Genomic DNA, 17,717 nt, shown 5'->3' on the forward strand with positions numbered 1-17,717 from the left:
AATGACCTTTCCTTTTCAATCTGCAGCCACTGTAATTTTCTGATAATGCATTGCAATATGGCTACCTGGAGTTGTTCTGTACACAGAGTGTGTACTGACCACTCCCCAGAAACATTTCCTGCTTGTGTGATTGGCTCACCAATTTTCCCAGAAGTCTGCCTAAGATACAAGTCAGATTTCAGGCATCCCCTGCAACAAAAATATCATTTTTGCAGAGATACTTTCAATAGGAACACGTCTAAAAGGGATGCAGGCCCAGCAGATTTCCTCATTAGTGCCCTGCAGCTCCACACCTGACAGTTAATTATAAAACCACTCCCATTAGACCCCCTCAGTACAGAGGCACAGACAAACAGAATAACAAAAGGTAGGAATCTGCAACAAAGCTTGTTATCCTTGCAATGTACAAAGATCACCCAGAAGGGAATGTGTTTTTCTCAACAAAAGTGGAGTTATGCTTTAATGTTTATATCCAGGCAAACCCCCCTCCCCTTTTTTTTTCTTAGTTTTCGAACCAGTTTTGGATCCTGAGGCTCTGTGGCATCAGTTTCCCCAAAACAGAAGCGAGGGAAAATCTGCAACAGCACTGACAAATAAAAAAGCTGCTCACTTGGCACCTCCACCAATCAGAAAACATATTTTCCTTACAATACAAGGAGTTCTCTGCTTGGATAGCGTGGAGAGGAGGGGCAGGAGATGTCACGATCCCCTCTCCTTCAACACCTTGTATCGGAAAGGATACAAAACATTTTCTGAATTGAGGAGGTGCCAAGTGTACAAGTCCTCAATGCACAAGATGTGAAGTCGCTGAAGCGCCACCCAGAAGATCAAAAATCGCACTGTATGTGGCTGACTACACATGAAAGTTTAAGCATCCCCGTAGCCCACCGGACATTACATATGAATCATTACAGGCCCATTCTAACTTTAAATAATCATTTTCTCAGACGTTCTATTTTACCCGGGGGAGGGGGGGCAAATAAAACAAATTACCTACAGGTATGGCAATTACATTTATTGTATATTCATGTATTTATTAAAGTGGTTGTAAACCTCAGACATCAAATATGACCAAAGCATATCCCTCTACAATGTGTACTTGTCTCAATCCAGAGCACTAAGTGTCATTTCTGTCTGAAGCTTCATTCCTCTGCTATCAGCATAAATAACTTCTGACAAGTTTTCCTGACACCAAGAGAAAAATGGTGACGGGATGGGACCTCCAGCTGATTGACAGCTTCAGCTCTGTTACTGTGTGAAGAGGGGGGGGGGGGGCGTTTCTTCTCTCCAATCAGCTCTCACTGAGCTCTGTGGAGTGTAATTTCATCTCTCCGCCCCTTTTTTTCTAAACTCTCAGACAAGCTTTATAAATTCTGCACTTTTACTTGTAAAACATCTGAATATGAAATGTTCAGATGTTTTCTAAAGAGATGCTCCGTCTGTTTCCAGTGATACACCAAAATTTGGAACGCTGCTCTGTGCCAAAATCTTGCAACGATTTTACCTTTCTTATGGTGAGTTTTTCATAGGTCACGTGACTCAAAAAAATGCATAAAAAAACCTCAACATAAGTGCAATTTTGATGTGTTCTTGCTGCATTTTCAATTCATTTCAATGGGAAGGTGCGTTTTTGGTGTGGTTTGCCAAATATGCACCAAAAATGCAGCAAGCAGGATTTTTAACACCGCTTCAAAAAAAGGTGGAGATAATGGCTGACAATAAGTTCATATTCATGATATTAATTAAAAATTTTGGTTCAGAAATTTTCATTTCGGTGCACCACTAGTAATTACAGTCACACCACAGTTAGATCTATTTATTTCAGGTACTTATATAGCGCCATCAATTTACGCAGCTCTTTTACATATACATTGTACATTCACATCAGTCTCTGCTCTCAAGGAGCTTACAATCTAAGGTCCCTAACTCACATTCACATACTAGGGTCAATTTAGACAGGAGCCAATTAATCTACCAGCATGTCTTTGGAGTGTGGAGGAAACCCACGCAGGCGCAGGGAGAACATGCAAACCCCAGGCAGGTAGTGCCATGGTTGGGATTTGAATACAGATCTGTGGTCCATAGTAAAAGTAGGCACAGTTATCTACAAACTGATATCCCATCTACTTCCAATGTATTCATGGAAGGAGATACTCTGAATATGTGATAAAATATACACACTTGGTTAAGTGGAAACACTGAAGGCACACTCTGGATCTGATCAGCAATTCTCCAACCATTTCACCCAAATCCAGTCATCAGTGTCAGAGGTAACAACCAGCAATTTTAAAACAGTTTAGGGAACTAATAAGTGTGATCCAGATACCATATATACGGAACAAAGGCCACCGGACACAGTTTTTACCACTTTGTTGATGACTTTATGGACATAATAATTGTTCTTGTTATTTCAGCAAGTTGGCAAAAAAAAAAAAAGTTTAAAGTTCACAAATAACTGAATGTGAACTGGAGATGGAATTGCAGACTTGCTTTGCAAAGCTGCAGGTTCGAAGGCTGTCATCCCCTTCTGGCCTTTACTACCAAATGAGTTGCTGACCTGGAACAAGAATGCAGCCAGGGAAGTCAGAAAAGTCTAATGCCGCGTACACACGGCCGGACTTTTCATCTACAAAAGTCAAACGGACGCCGACGGACTAAAGCTGGCTGACAATCCGATCGTGTGTGGGCTTCCCCGGACTTTCAGCGGACTTTTCCAGCCTCAAATCTGACGGACTTTAGATTTGAAACATGCTTCAAATCTTTACGTCGTAACTACGCCGGACCCAGAAATCCGCTCGTCTGTAGGCTAGTCCGACGGACAAAAACCCACGCTAGGGCAGCTATTGGCTACTGGCTATCAACTTCCTTGTTTTAGTCCGGTGTACGTCATCACGTACGAATCCGTTGGACTGTTGTGTGATCGTATGTAGGCAAGTCCGCTCGTGAGAAAGTCTGCCGCAAGTCCGCCAAAAGTCTGTCGGACTTTTGTAGATGAAAAGTCCGACCGTGTGTACGCGGCATAAAACATCCTGTCCTGCGTGCTTCTTACAGCTCAGTCACCCACTATGTCAGGGGCAGGCAGGGTCACTGATTTTGGGGGGGGGGGGGGGGGGAAGACCACCAGTCCTCTTGTAGAGGGCCCGAGCACAAAGGGAGGGGAGTTAGTGATTGATGACAATTGCAGAACTCTTCACCCAGCAGCTGAAAGCTGGTCTCTCCCCTCTCCCTAATGCCAGCTTTTATCTGCTGAGAAAGAAAGTTGTCCCTCACCAATCCTCTCCCTGTGCGGCCCCCCTCCCAGCACTGGCTCTAATGCCAACTCTGCTCGTGAGTTTGTTATTACTGTAACTTTGTTGCTATCCCTCCGTCTCTCCGATCCCGGAGCTCCAACTGCCTTGCTTGTATATTTTTTTATCATCTTCATTTTTATCTTTTAGATTTAGCAGGAATTCTGTGAGTTATGTTGTATTTGTGTCTGATAATAATGATATTATGTATTTTTAGCGAAATATAGCTTTAATAGAGCTTTAGTAGAAGGTTCTTTACTGTAAGAGCGGCAAGGATGTGGAATTCCCTTCCACAGGCGGTGGTCTCAGCGGGGAGCATTGATAGTTTCAAGAAACTATTAGATAAGCACCTGAACGACCGCAACATACAGGGATATACAATGTAATACTGACACATAATCACACACATAGGTTGGACTTGATGGATTTGTGTCTTTTTTCAACCTCCCCTAGTATGTAATATTTTCTTGGGGGGGGGGTCTGTAGTCTGTACTGGTCCCGCTATATCATTGTCCTCCCTGTACAGGCTAAGCTCAGTCATGCTTATTTCCTTCTACCAAGCCGTCTTATTGATCCTGTAATGTGAAGGTAAGGCCGGCCATACACTATACAATTCTCTTGTACAACTTTCCTTTAAAATTTAGCAAAACCATAAAGTATGAGGTCACACCTAAACACTTCAATTTGTATGCAATCAGGTAGGCCCTTGCACTACATAATATGGCCAGCTTTAACCGCTTGCTGACCAGCCGCTGCAGTTATACTGTGGCAGGTTGGCACGGCTGCGCAAATCGCCGTAGCTATACGTTGGCTCTTTAAGACGCTAGAGCAGGCGCACGTCCCCGGAGCCGATGAATGATTCCGGCAGGTGCGATGTCCGCCGGGCACCCGCGATCGCTCCTCACAGAACGAGAACCGGGATCTGTGTGTGTAAACACACAAATCCCGGTTCTGTCAGGGGAGTAGAGACAGATTGTATGTTCCTACTTAGTAGGAACAACGATCTCTCTCCTCCCCCAGTCAGACACGCACCTAGGGAACACAGTTAACTCCTTGATCGCCCCCTAGTGTTAACCCCTTCCCTGCCAGTCACATTTATACAGTAATCAGTGGCTATTTTTAGCAATGATTACTGTATGAATGTCAATGGTCCCAAAAAAAAGTGTCAAAGGTGTCTGATCTGTCTACCGCAATGTCGCAGTCCCGATAAAAAAAAAAAAAAAAAAAATTGCAGATCGCTGCCATTACTAGTAAAAATATAAAATAATAAAAATGCTATAAATCTATCCCCTATTTAGTAGACGCTATAACTTTTGTGCAAACCAATCAATATACGTTTATTGTGATTTTTTTTTTTACCAACAATATGCAGAAGAATACATATTGGCCTAAACTGAGGAAGAGATTTGTTTTTTTTACATTTTTGTTGGATATTATAGCAAAAAGTACAAAATATTGTGTTTTTTTTTCAAAATTGTCAGTTTTTTTGTTGTTTATAGCGCAAAAATTAAAAACCGCAGAGGTGATCAAATACCACCAAAAGAAAGCTCTATTTGTGGGAAAAAAATTCTAATTTTGTTTGGGTACAACGTCGCAAGACCGCGCAATTGTTAGTTAAAAGCGACGCAGTGCAGTATCGCAAAAAAAAAAATTGCCTTGTCAGAAAGGGGGCAAATCCTTCCGGGGCTGAAGTGGTTAATGACCACACAATGAAGGCAGGGCCAAGCTAGACTTTTTCAAGACCACCAAGATCTTAGATCAGATTACCGGACATTATATATATATATATATTGACGTTAAAAGCCAAGTTCATCTTTTAAAGAAAATGGGCAATGCGGAAATGATCCCCAGTAGGTTAAATTACATGTAGGTTTGAAAAATATTGCTTTAAGTGGTTCTAAACCCTTACATATACCCAGTGAAGGGAATATCTCAGGGGATACACAGAGATAAAACAAATTCTCCTGCATAAATTGTACCTGTTTATCTGCAGTCTTCTTTTCTCTACATCCGTTCAGAATTTATAAAGCTTGTCTGAGTGTTCAGAAATCAGGGGGCGGAGAGATGAAATTACACTCTGCAGAACTCAGTGAGGAGAGTTCTGAGAGCTGATAGGATGGAAGGGGCACACCCCCCTCCACACAGCACACAGAAACAGAGCGGAGGAGGTCAATCAGCTGGAAATCCCTCCTGTCACCATTTTTTTTCTTGGTGTCAGGAAAACTTGTCAGAAATGATTCATGCTGATAGCAGAGGAACGAAGCAGCAGGCAGAGAAGACATTTAGGCCTGGTTCACACCTATGCATTTTTTAGTGCGCTTTCAGTTTTGCAGAAAAACTCTACAGTTCACATCTGTGCATTTTTTGGAAAGGGACTTTTTTTCTGGTTCCATAGACTTCAGTGGATCAAAAGCGTGCATTGAAAAACGCAAAATGCACCTGGAATATGCAAACTGCAACCTGCATAGGTGTGAATCAGGTCTAAGTGGTCTTAATTGAGCCAAGTGCACACTATAGAGGGATATGCTTTGATCATATTTCATGTCTGAGGTTTACAACCACTTTAATGTAATGGTCATAGCTGTAGGCCTTTAGCGGCACCCCTGAAATCTGGCTGAAAAACTCCAATATTGTAGGCATTCCCTTCGTCCTGCCTACTTCTCAGGACACTTTGTATATTAAAAGTATAACTAAGAGCAAGTTTTTTTTTATGTTTTGTTTTGGAGGGGAGAGGGATTAGAACACTTGTCAGGTTTTTATTGCTGTGACCCCAATTGGGGAGATTCCCCCTCTCTCTTAGTCTTGTTTACTATTATCATTGAAAGTACAAGAAAATCCCAAATTTTGGGTTGTCCCCAGAAAAGAAATTGAGGGGAAATCTTCCAATGGGGGACACTAGTTCTGGTGACCTGGGGGGTCCCCAAGGAATTCCCTTAATTTGCAGGGATTTCCCCTCTCACTTCCTGTTTGGTTATTGGACAGGAAGTGCAGGGAAATCTCTGCAATGGGACACAAATGGAGAAAAAAAAAAATCTGACAGGGGTTGTAACCCTTCCTTATTCTAAAGTAAAAAAAAAAAAAAAAAAAGTTTTACCTATAGTTCCATTTTAACCTCTTGCCAGCCGCCCGTCGTCGTTTGACGGTGGCAGAATGGTTCCCCTGCGCAAATCGCCGTAGCTGTACGGCGGCCGCTGTAAGGGGTATAGGGGGTGCGCGTCACTGAGGAGTCAATGCGTGTGCCTGGCGGACACAATATCTGCCGGGCACCCGCGATCGCGCCGGACAGAGTCAGTGTGTGAGTGTGTTTGCGCGCGTAAACACACATACATCTCCATTCTGGCAGAGGAGAGGAGACAGATCATGTGTTCCTAGTGTATAGGAACAACGATCAGTCTCCTCCCCCAGGTAGTCGCCCCCCCCCCCAGTTAGAACAAACTGAGGGAACACATTTAACAACTTGATCGCCCGCTAGTGTTAACCCCTTCCCTGCCAGTGACATTTACACAGTAATCAGTGGTTATTTTTAGCTCTTATCGCTGTATAAATGACAATGGTCCCAAAAAAGTGCCAAAAGTGTCCGATCTGTCCGCCGCAATCCCAATTAAAAAAAAAAAAAAATTTATCGCAGATCGCCGCCATTATTAGTTAAATAAATAAAAATGGCAAAAATATATCCCCCATTTTGTAGACACTATAACTTTTGCGCAAACCAATAAATATACACTTATTGCGATTTTTTTTAACCAAAAATATGTAGAATAAATATTGGCCTAAACTGAGGAAGAAATTTGTTTCTGTTTTTTTAATTTTGGGATATATATTATAGGAAATAGTGTTTTTTTTTTTTCAAATATGTCGATATTTCTTTGTTTATAGCGCAAAAAATAAAAAGCACAGAGGTGATCAAACGCCACCAAAAGAAAGCTCTATTTGTGGGAAAAAGAATGCACGACCGCGCAATTGTCAGTTAAAGCAATGCAGTGCCGTATCGCAAAAAATGGCCTGGTCAGGAAGGGGGTAAATCCTTCCGGGGCTGAAGTGGTTAAGCACATGCCCTCAGCAATCACACAAGTGCGCACTCTCTCATGCTCATAAGCCATGCATGCGCAGTGCTCTCACTCTCCCCTGTTGTAGTAAAGCCCCATTCACACTAGGCGTAGTGGAAACGTGCATTCTCGCCCGCATTTATTTTATATGGTTCATGCAACGTGTATAAGGCAGCTTGCCGTACGTGTGCCAAAAAAAGCTCCTGCAACTTTTCGAGCTGCGAGCTTCACGCAGTTATCTTGCAACAAAATCACAAAATGCGCATCTGCTAGCTCAGTTTGGAGTTCCACTAAGAATTGTGCCACAAGCGCAATTTGCATTTTTTTTTCACGCGGATTTGAATGGGTCCTAGTGCTGACCTCAGCTGCTGTGGCTACAGGGGAGGGAGAGCGCTCTGAGCATGTGCAGCTTTCGAAGGGAGAGCGCTCTGAGCATGTGCAGCTTTCGAAGGGAGAGCGCTCTGAGCATGTGCAGCTTTCGAAGGGAGAGCGCTCTGAGCATGTGCAGCTTTCGAAGGGAGAGCGCTCTGAGCATGTGTAGCTGTCTTTTTCAGCAGATAAAAGCTGGCATTAGAGAGAGGGGAGAGACCAGCTTTCAGCTGCTGGGTGAAGAGTTCTGCAAGTGTTGTCAATCACTAACCCCCCCCCCCCCGTGTGGTCCCCCCTTCCTTTCAGTCATGCCAGGGGCATGCACTTGAATTATACTGTGTCCTAGTAAATAGACAGGATAGGGGAATGGTCTCAATAGAGGAGTTTTTCAACCAGGCTTCTGGGGTGCCATAAATGACCTACAGGTATAGCAATTACATAGAGCAGCATTTTTTAATCCTGCACAATGTATTTTAACCTACTTGATTGCATTAGCAATTTTCTTCAAAAAGGTGAACCTAGCCTGTATATGTAAACCCCATAACTAAAATCTCATAACATTTAACATGTAAGAATTTCAAACATTTTATATCTTTTTAAAAATTGCAGCATCCAATAAAATAATATCTGGTGATCCTGCCATGAAGGATCAGGCATTTGTTATACACTGTCACCCTGTATGTACCAATAAGCCTGCACTGTATTGCACCCAAATATACATTCCATGGGTTGCGGCGTTTGGGAAAGGTCCAAGTACTCACCTGCTCTACAATGGATGCCAACCTTCCAAGAGCCAACCCACACTCATCCCCTCGAGTCACCACCGCGCTCCCCAGCTTCACCACAATGCGCTTGGCATGTTTCAGCTCACTGCGGTGCGCAAACGGTTTTCCGTGTGAGCGGATAAGAGGCATGGTCATGTAGGGAACGTTGCTCCAGTGCCGGGAGCTCTGCCGGTGAACAGCTGGAGCAACTAATTTAGAAAGACAAGAAAGGACAAAATTAAGACCAGGGTGGATAAAAATCAATGATTTTTTTTTTTTTTTTTAAGAAATCGCTTTCATTTTAGGATACATTAATAATTTAGTTTATTCAGCTTGAAATGGAGCTTAGTTATGTAGCGTGAGGCTGTATATTCTGCAATATTTACATTTTTTGTAAACTCATTCAATGAATCCAAGCTGAGATAACATGGACTGCATTGATGCATTCACACAATGTCACAGTAACCATGAGATAAACCAAAGTTCAGGAATATTCCTTTATCCCATTGTTTTGCAAATCTATGTACACTACAAACTGTATGATTAAATCGGTACTGATTATTCTGTTTTACTAACCTGACAGCTGATTATTCTAAATAGGAAACCTTCATTTTGTTTCACTTTTATCGCTGAGCTCTCACACAGAAGCGAATGTACGTTGCACCCGCATATGAAAATGATGTTCAAACCCCACGTGAGGTATCACCACGATTGTTAGATGGAGAACAATGATTCTAGCCCTAGACCTCCTCTGTAACTCTAAACAGGTAACCTGTAGAAATGTTTAAATGTCGCCTATGGAGATTAAGGGTAAAAGTTTGTTGCCATTCCACGAGCGGGCACAATTGACCTGGCTAACCCAGCAAAATGTGTCAATCAACTTTATAAAATCAGCCTCCAGGCCAATTTATAAAAACTGCCACAAAAGAGAAGCTGATACCCTTCCTAACTGACCAGAGGTCATCTGTTAGCCACTCGCTGACCAGCCACAGTACATATACCGCGGCAGGTCAGCTCTGTTGTGCAAAACTATGTACCTGTACGTCACTTTGTGCAATAGACGGTGGGGGCGCGCACGCTGATAGACCAGAGGGGGAGTCAATCAGCGGGTCCGGTAAACGCGATATCCGCCAGCCACCCGCGATCGCTCCCCAGAGAGGCAGGACGGCGATCTGCCTATGTAAACAAAGCACATTGCTGTTCTGTCAGGAGAGGACACAGATCTTCCGTTCCTGCTAAGCATGAACACGGATCGGTGTTCCCCCCGGTCAGTCCATCCCCCACACAGTTAGCAAGCACACCCTAGGGCCCTCCCCTTAACCCTTTGATTGCCCCTGGTGTTAACCCCTTCCCTGCCAGTACAGTAAAAGTGCATATTTTTAGCACTGATCACTGTAATAATGTCAATGGTTCCCAAAAAAAAGCGTCAGTTAGGTGTCCAATTTGTCCACCGCAATGTCGCAGACAAAACCGTTGATCGTCGCCATTACTGGTAACAATAAAATAAAAATGCCATAAAAACCATCCCATAGTTTTGTAGACGCGATAACTTTTGCGCAAACCAATCAACCTATGCTTACTGGGATTATTTTTACTAAAAATATGTAGCAGAATACATATTGGTCTAAACTGATGAAGAAATTTGATTTCATATTTTTTTTATTGGATGTGTTTTATAGCAGAAAGTAAAAAAAAGTTTTTTTTATTCAAAATTCTGGGTCTTATTTTTGTTTCTAGTGCAAAAAATAAAAAAACTGCAGAGGTGATCAAATACCACCAAAAGAAAGATCTATTTGTGGGAAAAAAATGGACATCAATTTTATTTGGGAACAACATCGCACGACCGCGCAATTATCAGTTAAAGTAACGCAGTGCCGTATCGCAAAAATGGCCTGGTCACTAAGAGGGTAAAACCTGGTTGCTATGGACAACGGTTTATTATTGTTATAGTTATCACCAAGCAGCCCCAGGTTGTCAGAGTGTGACAACTCAACAAACTGGTTGTCAGGGGCAACCGGGCCCATCATACCTCAACACCAAACAAACCCACAACCCCAGACATATGAATAGTGTATATGGGTACATACATTTTGGATGACATGATGCAGCAGTGATCTGGACCCGGGACAGGAGACATCGGGCATTGGTACCCCGAGGAGCGCTCAGAGCCGCCCGGCACAACATCCTGCTGGAGACAAGAAGAAGACGGGTATGTCAGAATGACTATAAAAAAAAGAGACAAAGCTGCAGATGATGGGGAAAATTTTTAGACACACCCTACAAGGCTGGAATCGGCCTGCCAATCCAACAACAGGAGCTCTAAGTGTAATCAAATCCGGGCACGCCCCATAGACCGACAGTTCTTAAAGACATACTTCCACTTCTCCAAAAAAAACAAAACACCTGTCTATGCAGATATAGAGCGTCTGAAGGTAAAACAAACTGCAGCTTTGACCAATGTTGAAGAATTCCCTTGCTATAGGTGTAGATTATTTAAGTACTTCACGAAGCCTGACTGAAAAACTCCCAGAGATTGCATCTCCCCATCCTGCCTGGTTGCTAGGAGACTCCCCACTGTCAGGCTGGGTTCACACATATGCAAATTGGATGTGGTTTTCCCTGCATCCAATTCGAATGACATGCGAGTGTGACTAGCTCTCAATGGAGCCGGTTCACACATGTCTGGGGCAGCCGCGGTTTGGATTAAAAAAGGGGCCGGTTCAGGTGCGAATTCAGGAAAAAACTCAGACCTGAACCGGTGAACAGACACACACCAGACCCGAGGCATGAACCTGCACACATGTAAACCCGGCCTTATTGTTCCCCTCCACCATCACAGGAGTGAGCTCCTTCTCTGAACCAAACCCCCTCACATACTCTCTCACTCCCCCGATACAGTAGTTCTGAGTTTAGCATTTGAGTGCTGCCATTTGTGATGGTGGAGGTAATCAGTAACAGCTGGAAGTCTCTTAGCAACGTCCTAGCAACAAGGCAGGACAGGGAGATGCATCTATGGGAGTTTTTCAGTCAGTTTTCATGAAGTACATTTAATGACCCACATCTATAGAAAGAAAATTATTCAACTTTGGTCAGACCTGCACAGTTTGTTTTTACCTGCAGATGCCCGGGCAGGTTTTGATAAAAGGTGAACTATGCTTAATTACAGTTAAAGTGGTAGTAAAGTCCACGTTGTGATTTTTACCTACAGGTATAAGGCTTGTGAAGTGGAAGGAAAATTTTTTTTTACAAATAAACTATCTGAAAAGTGTGGAGTGCATTTGTATTCACCCCCCTTTACTCTGATACCCCGAACTAAAATCTAGTGGAACCAGAAGTCACCTAATTAGTAAATAGAGTCCACCTGTGTGTAATGTAATCTCAGTATAAATACAGCTGTTCTGTGAAGGCCTCATAGGTTTGTTAGAGAACCTTAGTGAACAAACAGCATCATGAAGGCCAAGAAACACACCAGACAGGTCAGGGATAAAGTTGTGGAGAAGTTTAAAGCAGGGTTAAGTTATAAAAAAATATCCCAAGCTTTGAACATCTCACAGAGCACTGTTCAATCCATCATCCGAAAATGGAAAGAGTATGGCACAACTACAAACCTACCAAGACATGGCCGTCCACCTAAACTGACAGGCCGGGCAAAGAAAGCATTCATCAGAGAAGCAGCCAAGACACCCATGATAACTCTGGAGGAGCTGCAGAGATCCACAGCTCAGGTGGGAGAATCTGTCCACAGGACAACTATTAGTCGTGCACTCCACAAATCTGACCTGTATGGAAGAGTGGCAAGAAGAAAGTCATTGTTGAAAGAAAGTCATAAGAAGTCCTGTTTGCAGTTTATGAGAAGCCATGTGGAGGACACAGCAAACATGTGGAAGAAGGTGCTCTGGTCAGATGAGACCAAAATTGTACTTTTTGGCCTAAAAGTAAAACGCTATGTGTGGCGGAAAACTAACACTGCACATCACCCTGAACAGACCCCCACTGTGAAACATGGTGGTGGCAGCATCATGTTGTCGGGATGCTTTTCATTACCAGAGACAGGGAAGCTGACAAGAGTTGATGAGAAGATGGATGGAGCCAAATACAGGGCAATCTTAGAAGAAAACCTTTTAGTGTCTGCATAAGACTTGAGACTGGGGTGGAGGTTCACCTTCCAGCAGGACAACGACCCTAAACATACAGGCAGAGCTACAATGGAATGGTTTAGATCAAAGCATATTCATGGGTTAGAATGGCCCAGTCAAAGTCCAGACCTAAATCCAATTGAGAATCTGTGGCAAAACGTAAAAATTGCTGTTCATAGACGCTCTCCATCCAATCTGACAGAGCTTGAGCTATTTTACAAAGAAGAATGGGCAAAAATGTCAGTCTCTAGATGTACAAAGCTGGTAGAGACATCCCCAAAAAGACTTGTAGCTGTAATTGCAGAGAAAGGAGGTTCTACAAAGTATTGACTCAGGGGGGCTGAATACAAATGTACACCACACTTTTCACTTATTTATTTGTATAAAATGTTGAACAATTTATCATTTTCCTTCCACTTCACAATTATGTGACACTTTGTGTTGGTCTGTCAAATAAAATACATTTACATGTTTGGTTGTAACATGACAAAATGTGGAAAATTTCAAGGGGTATGAATACTTTTTCAAGGCACTGTAGTCACATCACTTCTTGTAGAAGTAACATAGGCTCAAACCTTCATCCTCTGCACTAAAAATGAGGACTATATTGCTATTATGGTTTCCTGTATAGAGAGATTTCCACTTACCTTTAGGACTAGTAGTAGGAAAAAATAGAATAAAACCATAAAAAACAAAACAAAAACACAAAAAACTGACAAATCTCCAATAAAACAGCCCAGGAGTCGATCTTTAGCTCCAGTATTATAAAGTTCCTTCTACTGTGCAGAAAGGCAACAATGTTCCAGCGCACCTTCTACTACATCATTCTACATTCACAGCTACAATGTAACAATTGAAGTATGAAGATGGACATCAAAAACAAATAGGAGAAATTATTGAGGATCTGGAGAATACAAATCAAGTCAAATAAAAGCCTAGCTGGAAAAATATTGACATCAAATACAAAAGCAAATCCATTCCTACAACAGGAGGTTTTAAAAAGTTTGCAAACAAAAAAAAGTTTATTTCTCAAAACACAAAAACAAAAATAAATTTCATCCTAATAAGTCAGATTTCTCCATCTGCTGCACTGCCCGATAGAAGACCCACGTCTTACCCTCCTCTGGTGTACAGGATTCCTCTCTGTAGATGGATCATTAATAATCCTCATATAATTCCTCCCTGAGGCACTGACGGGGGCCGGCTGAGGACTGCATGTGTTACTCACAAACCAATCAAATCCTCCGCACCAAACAACACACACAACAGATGATGAAACCTTGTGAGTGATTGCAATAGAATATGCCATATTTTCATAGGAATTATAGTCCTATTATCACAGTTCTCATCATTTTGCAAAGTACATTCAATGACAAATTTGATTATTAAATGATTATTTCACACTCTGCATTTGTCATCCACATTCTATCTTTTTATGGAGGATGATGATGTGGCACTATTCAATCAGGTTTATCTAGTTACTTATAAAGCTTCGAAAAAAAGTAACAATAAGATATGGTAATACGAACAATAGGATATTTAAAACCAGAAAGACTCCCAATGACAGGAATAGGAGTCTAGGACTGCCACGTTGTCCGTGAACAGGGCTGACAGCAGACATACAGAAATACTCAACAGAGAAAAAGCATCAGATTTCAAAGTGTCCCTTCAATGACAGAGGTAGACATGACCTTCCATGTAACACCTAATCATTACTCTAATAAAAGCAAGACAACATAAGGCTACAATGCCCATCAGCGTACCTAATCAATATTGTAATAACAAACCAATACAACATAAGACTACCATGCCCATCAATGTACCTAATCAATATTGTAACAAACCAATACAACATAGGGTACATTGATGGCCATGGTAGCCTTATGTTGTATTGGTTTATTACAATATTGATAAGGTACATTGATGGGCATGGTAGCCTTATCAATATTGTAACAAACCAATACAACATAAGGCTACCATGTCCATCAATGTACCTAATCGATAATGTAATAACAAACCAATACAACATAAGGCTACCTTGCCCATCAATGGACCTTATCAATATTGTAACAAACCAATACAACATAAGGCTACCATGCCCATCAATGTACCTAATCAATATTGTAATAACAAACCAATACAACATAAGGCTACCTTGCCCATCAATGGACCTTATCAATATTGTAACAAACCAATACAACATAAGGCTACCATGCCCATCAATGTACCTAATCAATATTGTAATAACAAACCAATACAACATAAGGCTACCATGCCCATCAATGTACATAATATTGTAATAACAAACCAATATAACGCCCCCGTCAATGTACCTAATCAATATTGTAATAACAAATCAATACAACATAAGGCTACCATGCCCATCAATGGACCTCATCAATATTGTAACAAACCAATACAACATAAGGCTACCATGCCCATCAATGTACCAAATCAATATTGTAATAACAAACCAATATAACTCCCACGTCAATGTACCTAATCAATATTGTAATAACAAATCAATACAACATAAGGCTACCATGCCCATCAATATACCTTATCAATATTGTAACAAACCAATACAACATAAGGCTACCATGCCTATCAATGTACCTAATCAATATTGTAATAACAAACCAATATAATGCCCCTGTCAATGTACAGTACCTAATCAATATTGTAAAAACAAACCAATACAACATAAGGCTACCATGTCCATCAATGTACCTAATCAATATTGTAATAAACCAATACAACGCCCATCAATGTACCTAATCAATATTGTAATAACAAACCAATATAACATAAGGCTACAATGCCCACTGAGGTACAACCTAATCAATACTCCAATAGCAAGGCAATACAAAAAAAAGCTACGATGACCATCAATATACCCAATTATACAGGATTTATATAGCACCTACAGTTTGCTTTACAAAATTATTATTCTAATAAAGCAACATGTAAAGCTATGATGCCCACTTGATATACCCAATTATTATTCTAAATAAAGCAATGATGCCCATTAATGTATTGTTTTGTTATTAGAGTATTGATTGAGCACATCAATGGGCATCATTGCTTTATTAGAAAAATAAACGGGTATATTGATTGGGCATCATAGCTTTACATGTTGTATTGATTAGGTTGTACCTCAGTGGGTATTGTAGCCTTATGTTGTATTGGTTTGTTATTAGAGAAATGATCGGGTACATTGATAATTGTAGATTTGTGTTGTACCCGGCCCGCGTCATTCAGTGTTCTGTGCATATGAAAACTACAAGTACTGTCAGCTTTTGTGGCTGTTGAGCACTCTTGGTAGTTCATTGAGCTTCCTGTCATTCAGTACCTGCCTTCCTGTATCAGAGGAATGAGCGGACATCTGTACAGACAGTCTGCAGGACCGTGGCACTACACCCACAATCTGCTGATCGCTAGTGCAATGCTTTACAGGCTCCAAACTAAATAAATAATAAATGCATATATTTTTTTTTTGTAAAGGTGAACATATCCTTTAAAGTGATTGAAAAGTCTCTTTTTTTCTCTAACAATAACAAACATGTTATACTTACCTGCTCTATGCAGTTGGTTTTGCACAGAGCAGCCCTGGCCCCTCCCTCCTGTCGAGTGTCCCCACAACAAGCAGCTTGCTATGGGGGCACCTGAGCCGAGTCACAGCTCCCTGTGTCCATTCCGACAGGGAGCCACAATTTGGCCCTGTCCCCTCTCTCTCCTGATTGGCCCATTGACTTTGACAGCAGCGGGAGCCAATGGTACAGCTGCTGTGTCTCAGCCAATCATGAAGAGAGTCCTGGATGGCCGAGGAACACGTGGACATCGCTGGAGAGAGATTGGGCTCAGGTAAGTATTAGGGGGGCTGCTACACACAGAAGGTTTTTTTTCATCTTAATGCATAGAATGTATTAAGATAAAAAAACCTTCTGCCTTTACACAACGCCTATAAGTAGATTGCACACAGATTGTCATATTGTAATGTGTGTGCTGATCTTTATAGACATCGAGATTGTACCCAGCACTGTCCCCGTGTAGCAGTCAGTGTACAATTAGTAAAAAGTTGATAACAAGGAAAGGAGGTTCCCAGCAGAGGAGAAATACAGAGGGGGGGGATTTACTAAAACTGGAGAGAGCAAAATCTGGTGCCGCTGTGCATGGAGGCCAATCAGTTCTAACTTCATCTTGTTCAATAAAGCTTTGACAATAAAACCTGGAAGCAGACTGGCTTCTATGCAGAGCTGCACCAGATTTTGCACTCTCCAGTTTTAGTAAATCAACCCCAGTCAGTGTATCTTGTAATAGAACTTTGCCAGTCAACCAACAGTAAGTAGATTGAAAAGAGAAGTGTGCAATCATACTTGCCTAGGTGAATTCTGCATCCGTCACCTGCTGGCTCTAAGACTGAGAACTGAGCGATCAAACACCGCTAATCACTCCGTTCTCAGTGCTCCATGAGCTGAGAGCTGGTGACCGTCAGTCAAACCGTCTGCCTAGAGTTCAGTTTTACCCAAGCTTGGGGGTAACCTGGGTCTATGCTCAAACAGGTTCAAAGAAGACTGATTGAACGCTCGGTCATTTTCTGCCACCGGCCTTCCATCTTTCTCATACATACAGGTATTCTATCCACGCATTTATCATGCTCTTGCATTGGCCTGAATGGATACATAAAAGCAAAGTACAAACTGACTTATCTCTTTGGCTGTGTACATAATCCCTCAACCCGGTGAGCCTGGACACAGGTCACCACACATCACATGAAACTGTCCATCCTACATATCTGGAGACGTAGCTCCAGCCCAATACAACCAACTACCAATAACGATCCAACCCAACCCAAGATCCAACCCCCCCCCCAACCGTGATCCAGCCAACCACACCACTCCCCCTCCTTTCCCTACCATGATCCAAAACCACACCCCCCCTCCAAACTGGGATCCAACCACCACCACCACCCCCCCCCCAACTGTGATCCAACCACCCCCCAAACCCAACTGTGATCCAACCACACCACCCCCCTCCTTTCTCAACCATGATCCAAAACGACCACCCCCTCAACCATGATCCAACCACGCCGCCACCCCCCTCAACTGTGATCCA

The 17,717-nt window shown here is 42.2% G+C and overlaps 1 protein-coding gene across 1 annotated transcript in view; it reads right to left on the reverse strand.

Moving 5' to 3' along the window:
* Positions 1–13,736, reverse strand: part of ALDH18A1 (aldehyde dehydrogenase 18 family member A1) — a 67,768-nt gene extending 54,032 nt beyond the window's left edge. Inside the window, 3 exon segments of the mRNA XM_073595760.1 lie at positions 8,464–8,675; positions 10,554–10,654; positions 13,720–13,736. Of these exon segments, the coding sequence (XP_073451861.1) occupies positions 8,464–8,675; positions 10,554–10,650 (309 nt within the window). The 5' untranslated portion in view covers positions 10,651–10,654; positions 13,720–13,736.
* Between the last annotated feature and the right edge of the window lie 3,981 nt (positions 13,737–17,717).

Source organism: Aquarana catesbeiana, linkage group LG08 (assembly GCF_042186555.1).
Source record: "Aquarana catesbeiana isolate 2022-GZ linkage group LG08, ASM4218655v1, whole genome shotgun sequence".
In the NCBI taxonomy this organism is placed as follows: Eukaryota; Metazoa; Chordata; class Amphibia; order Anura; family Ranidae; genus Aquarana; species Aquarana catesbeiana.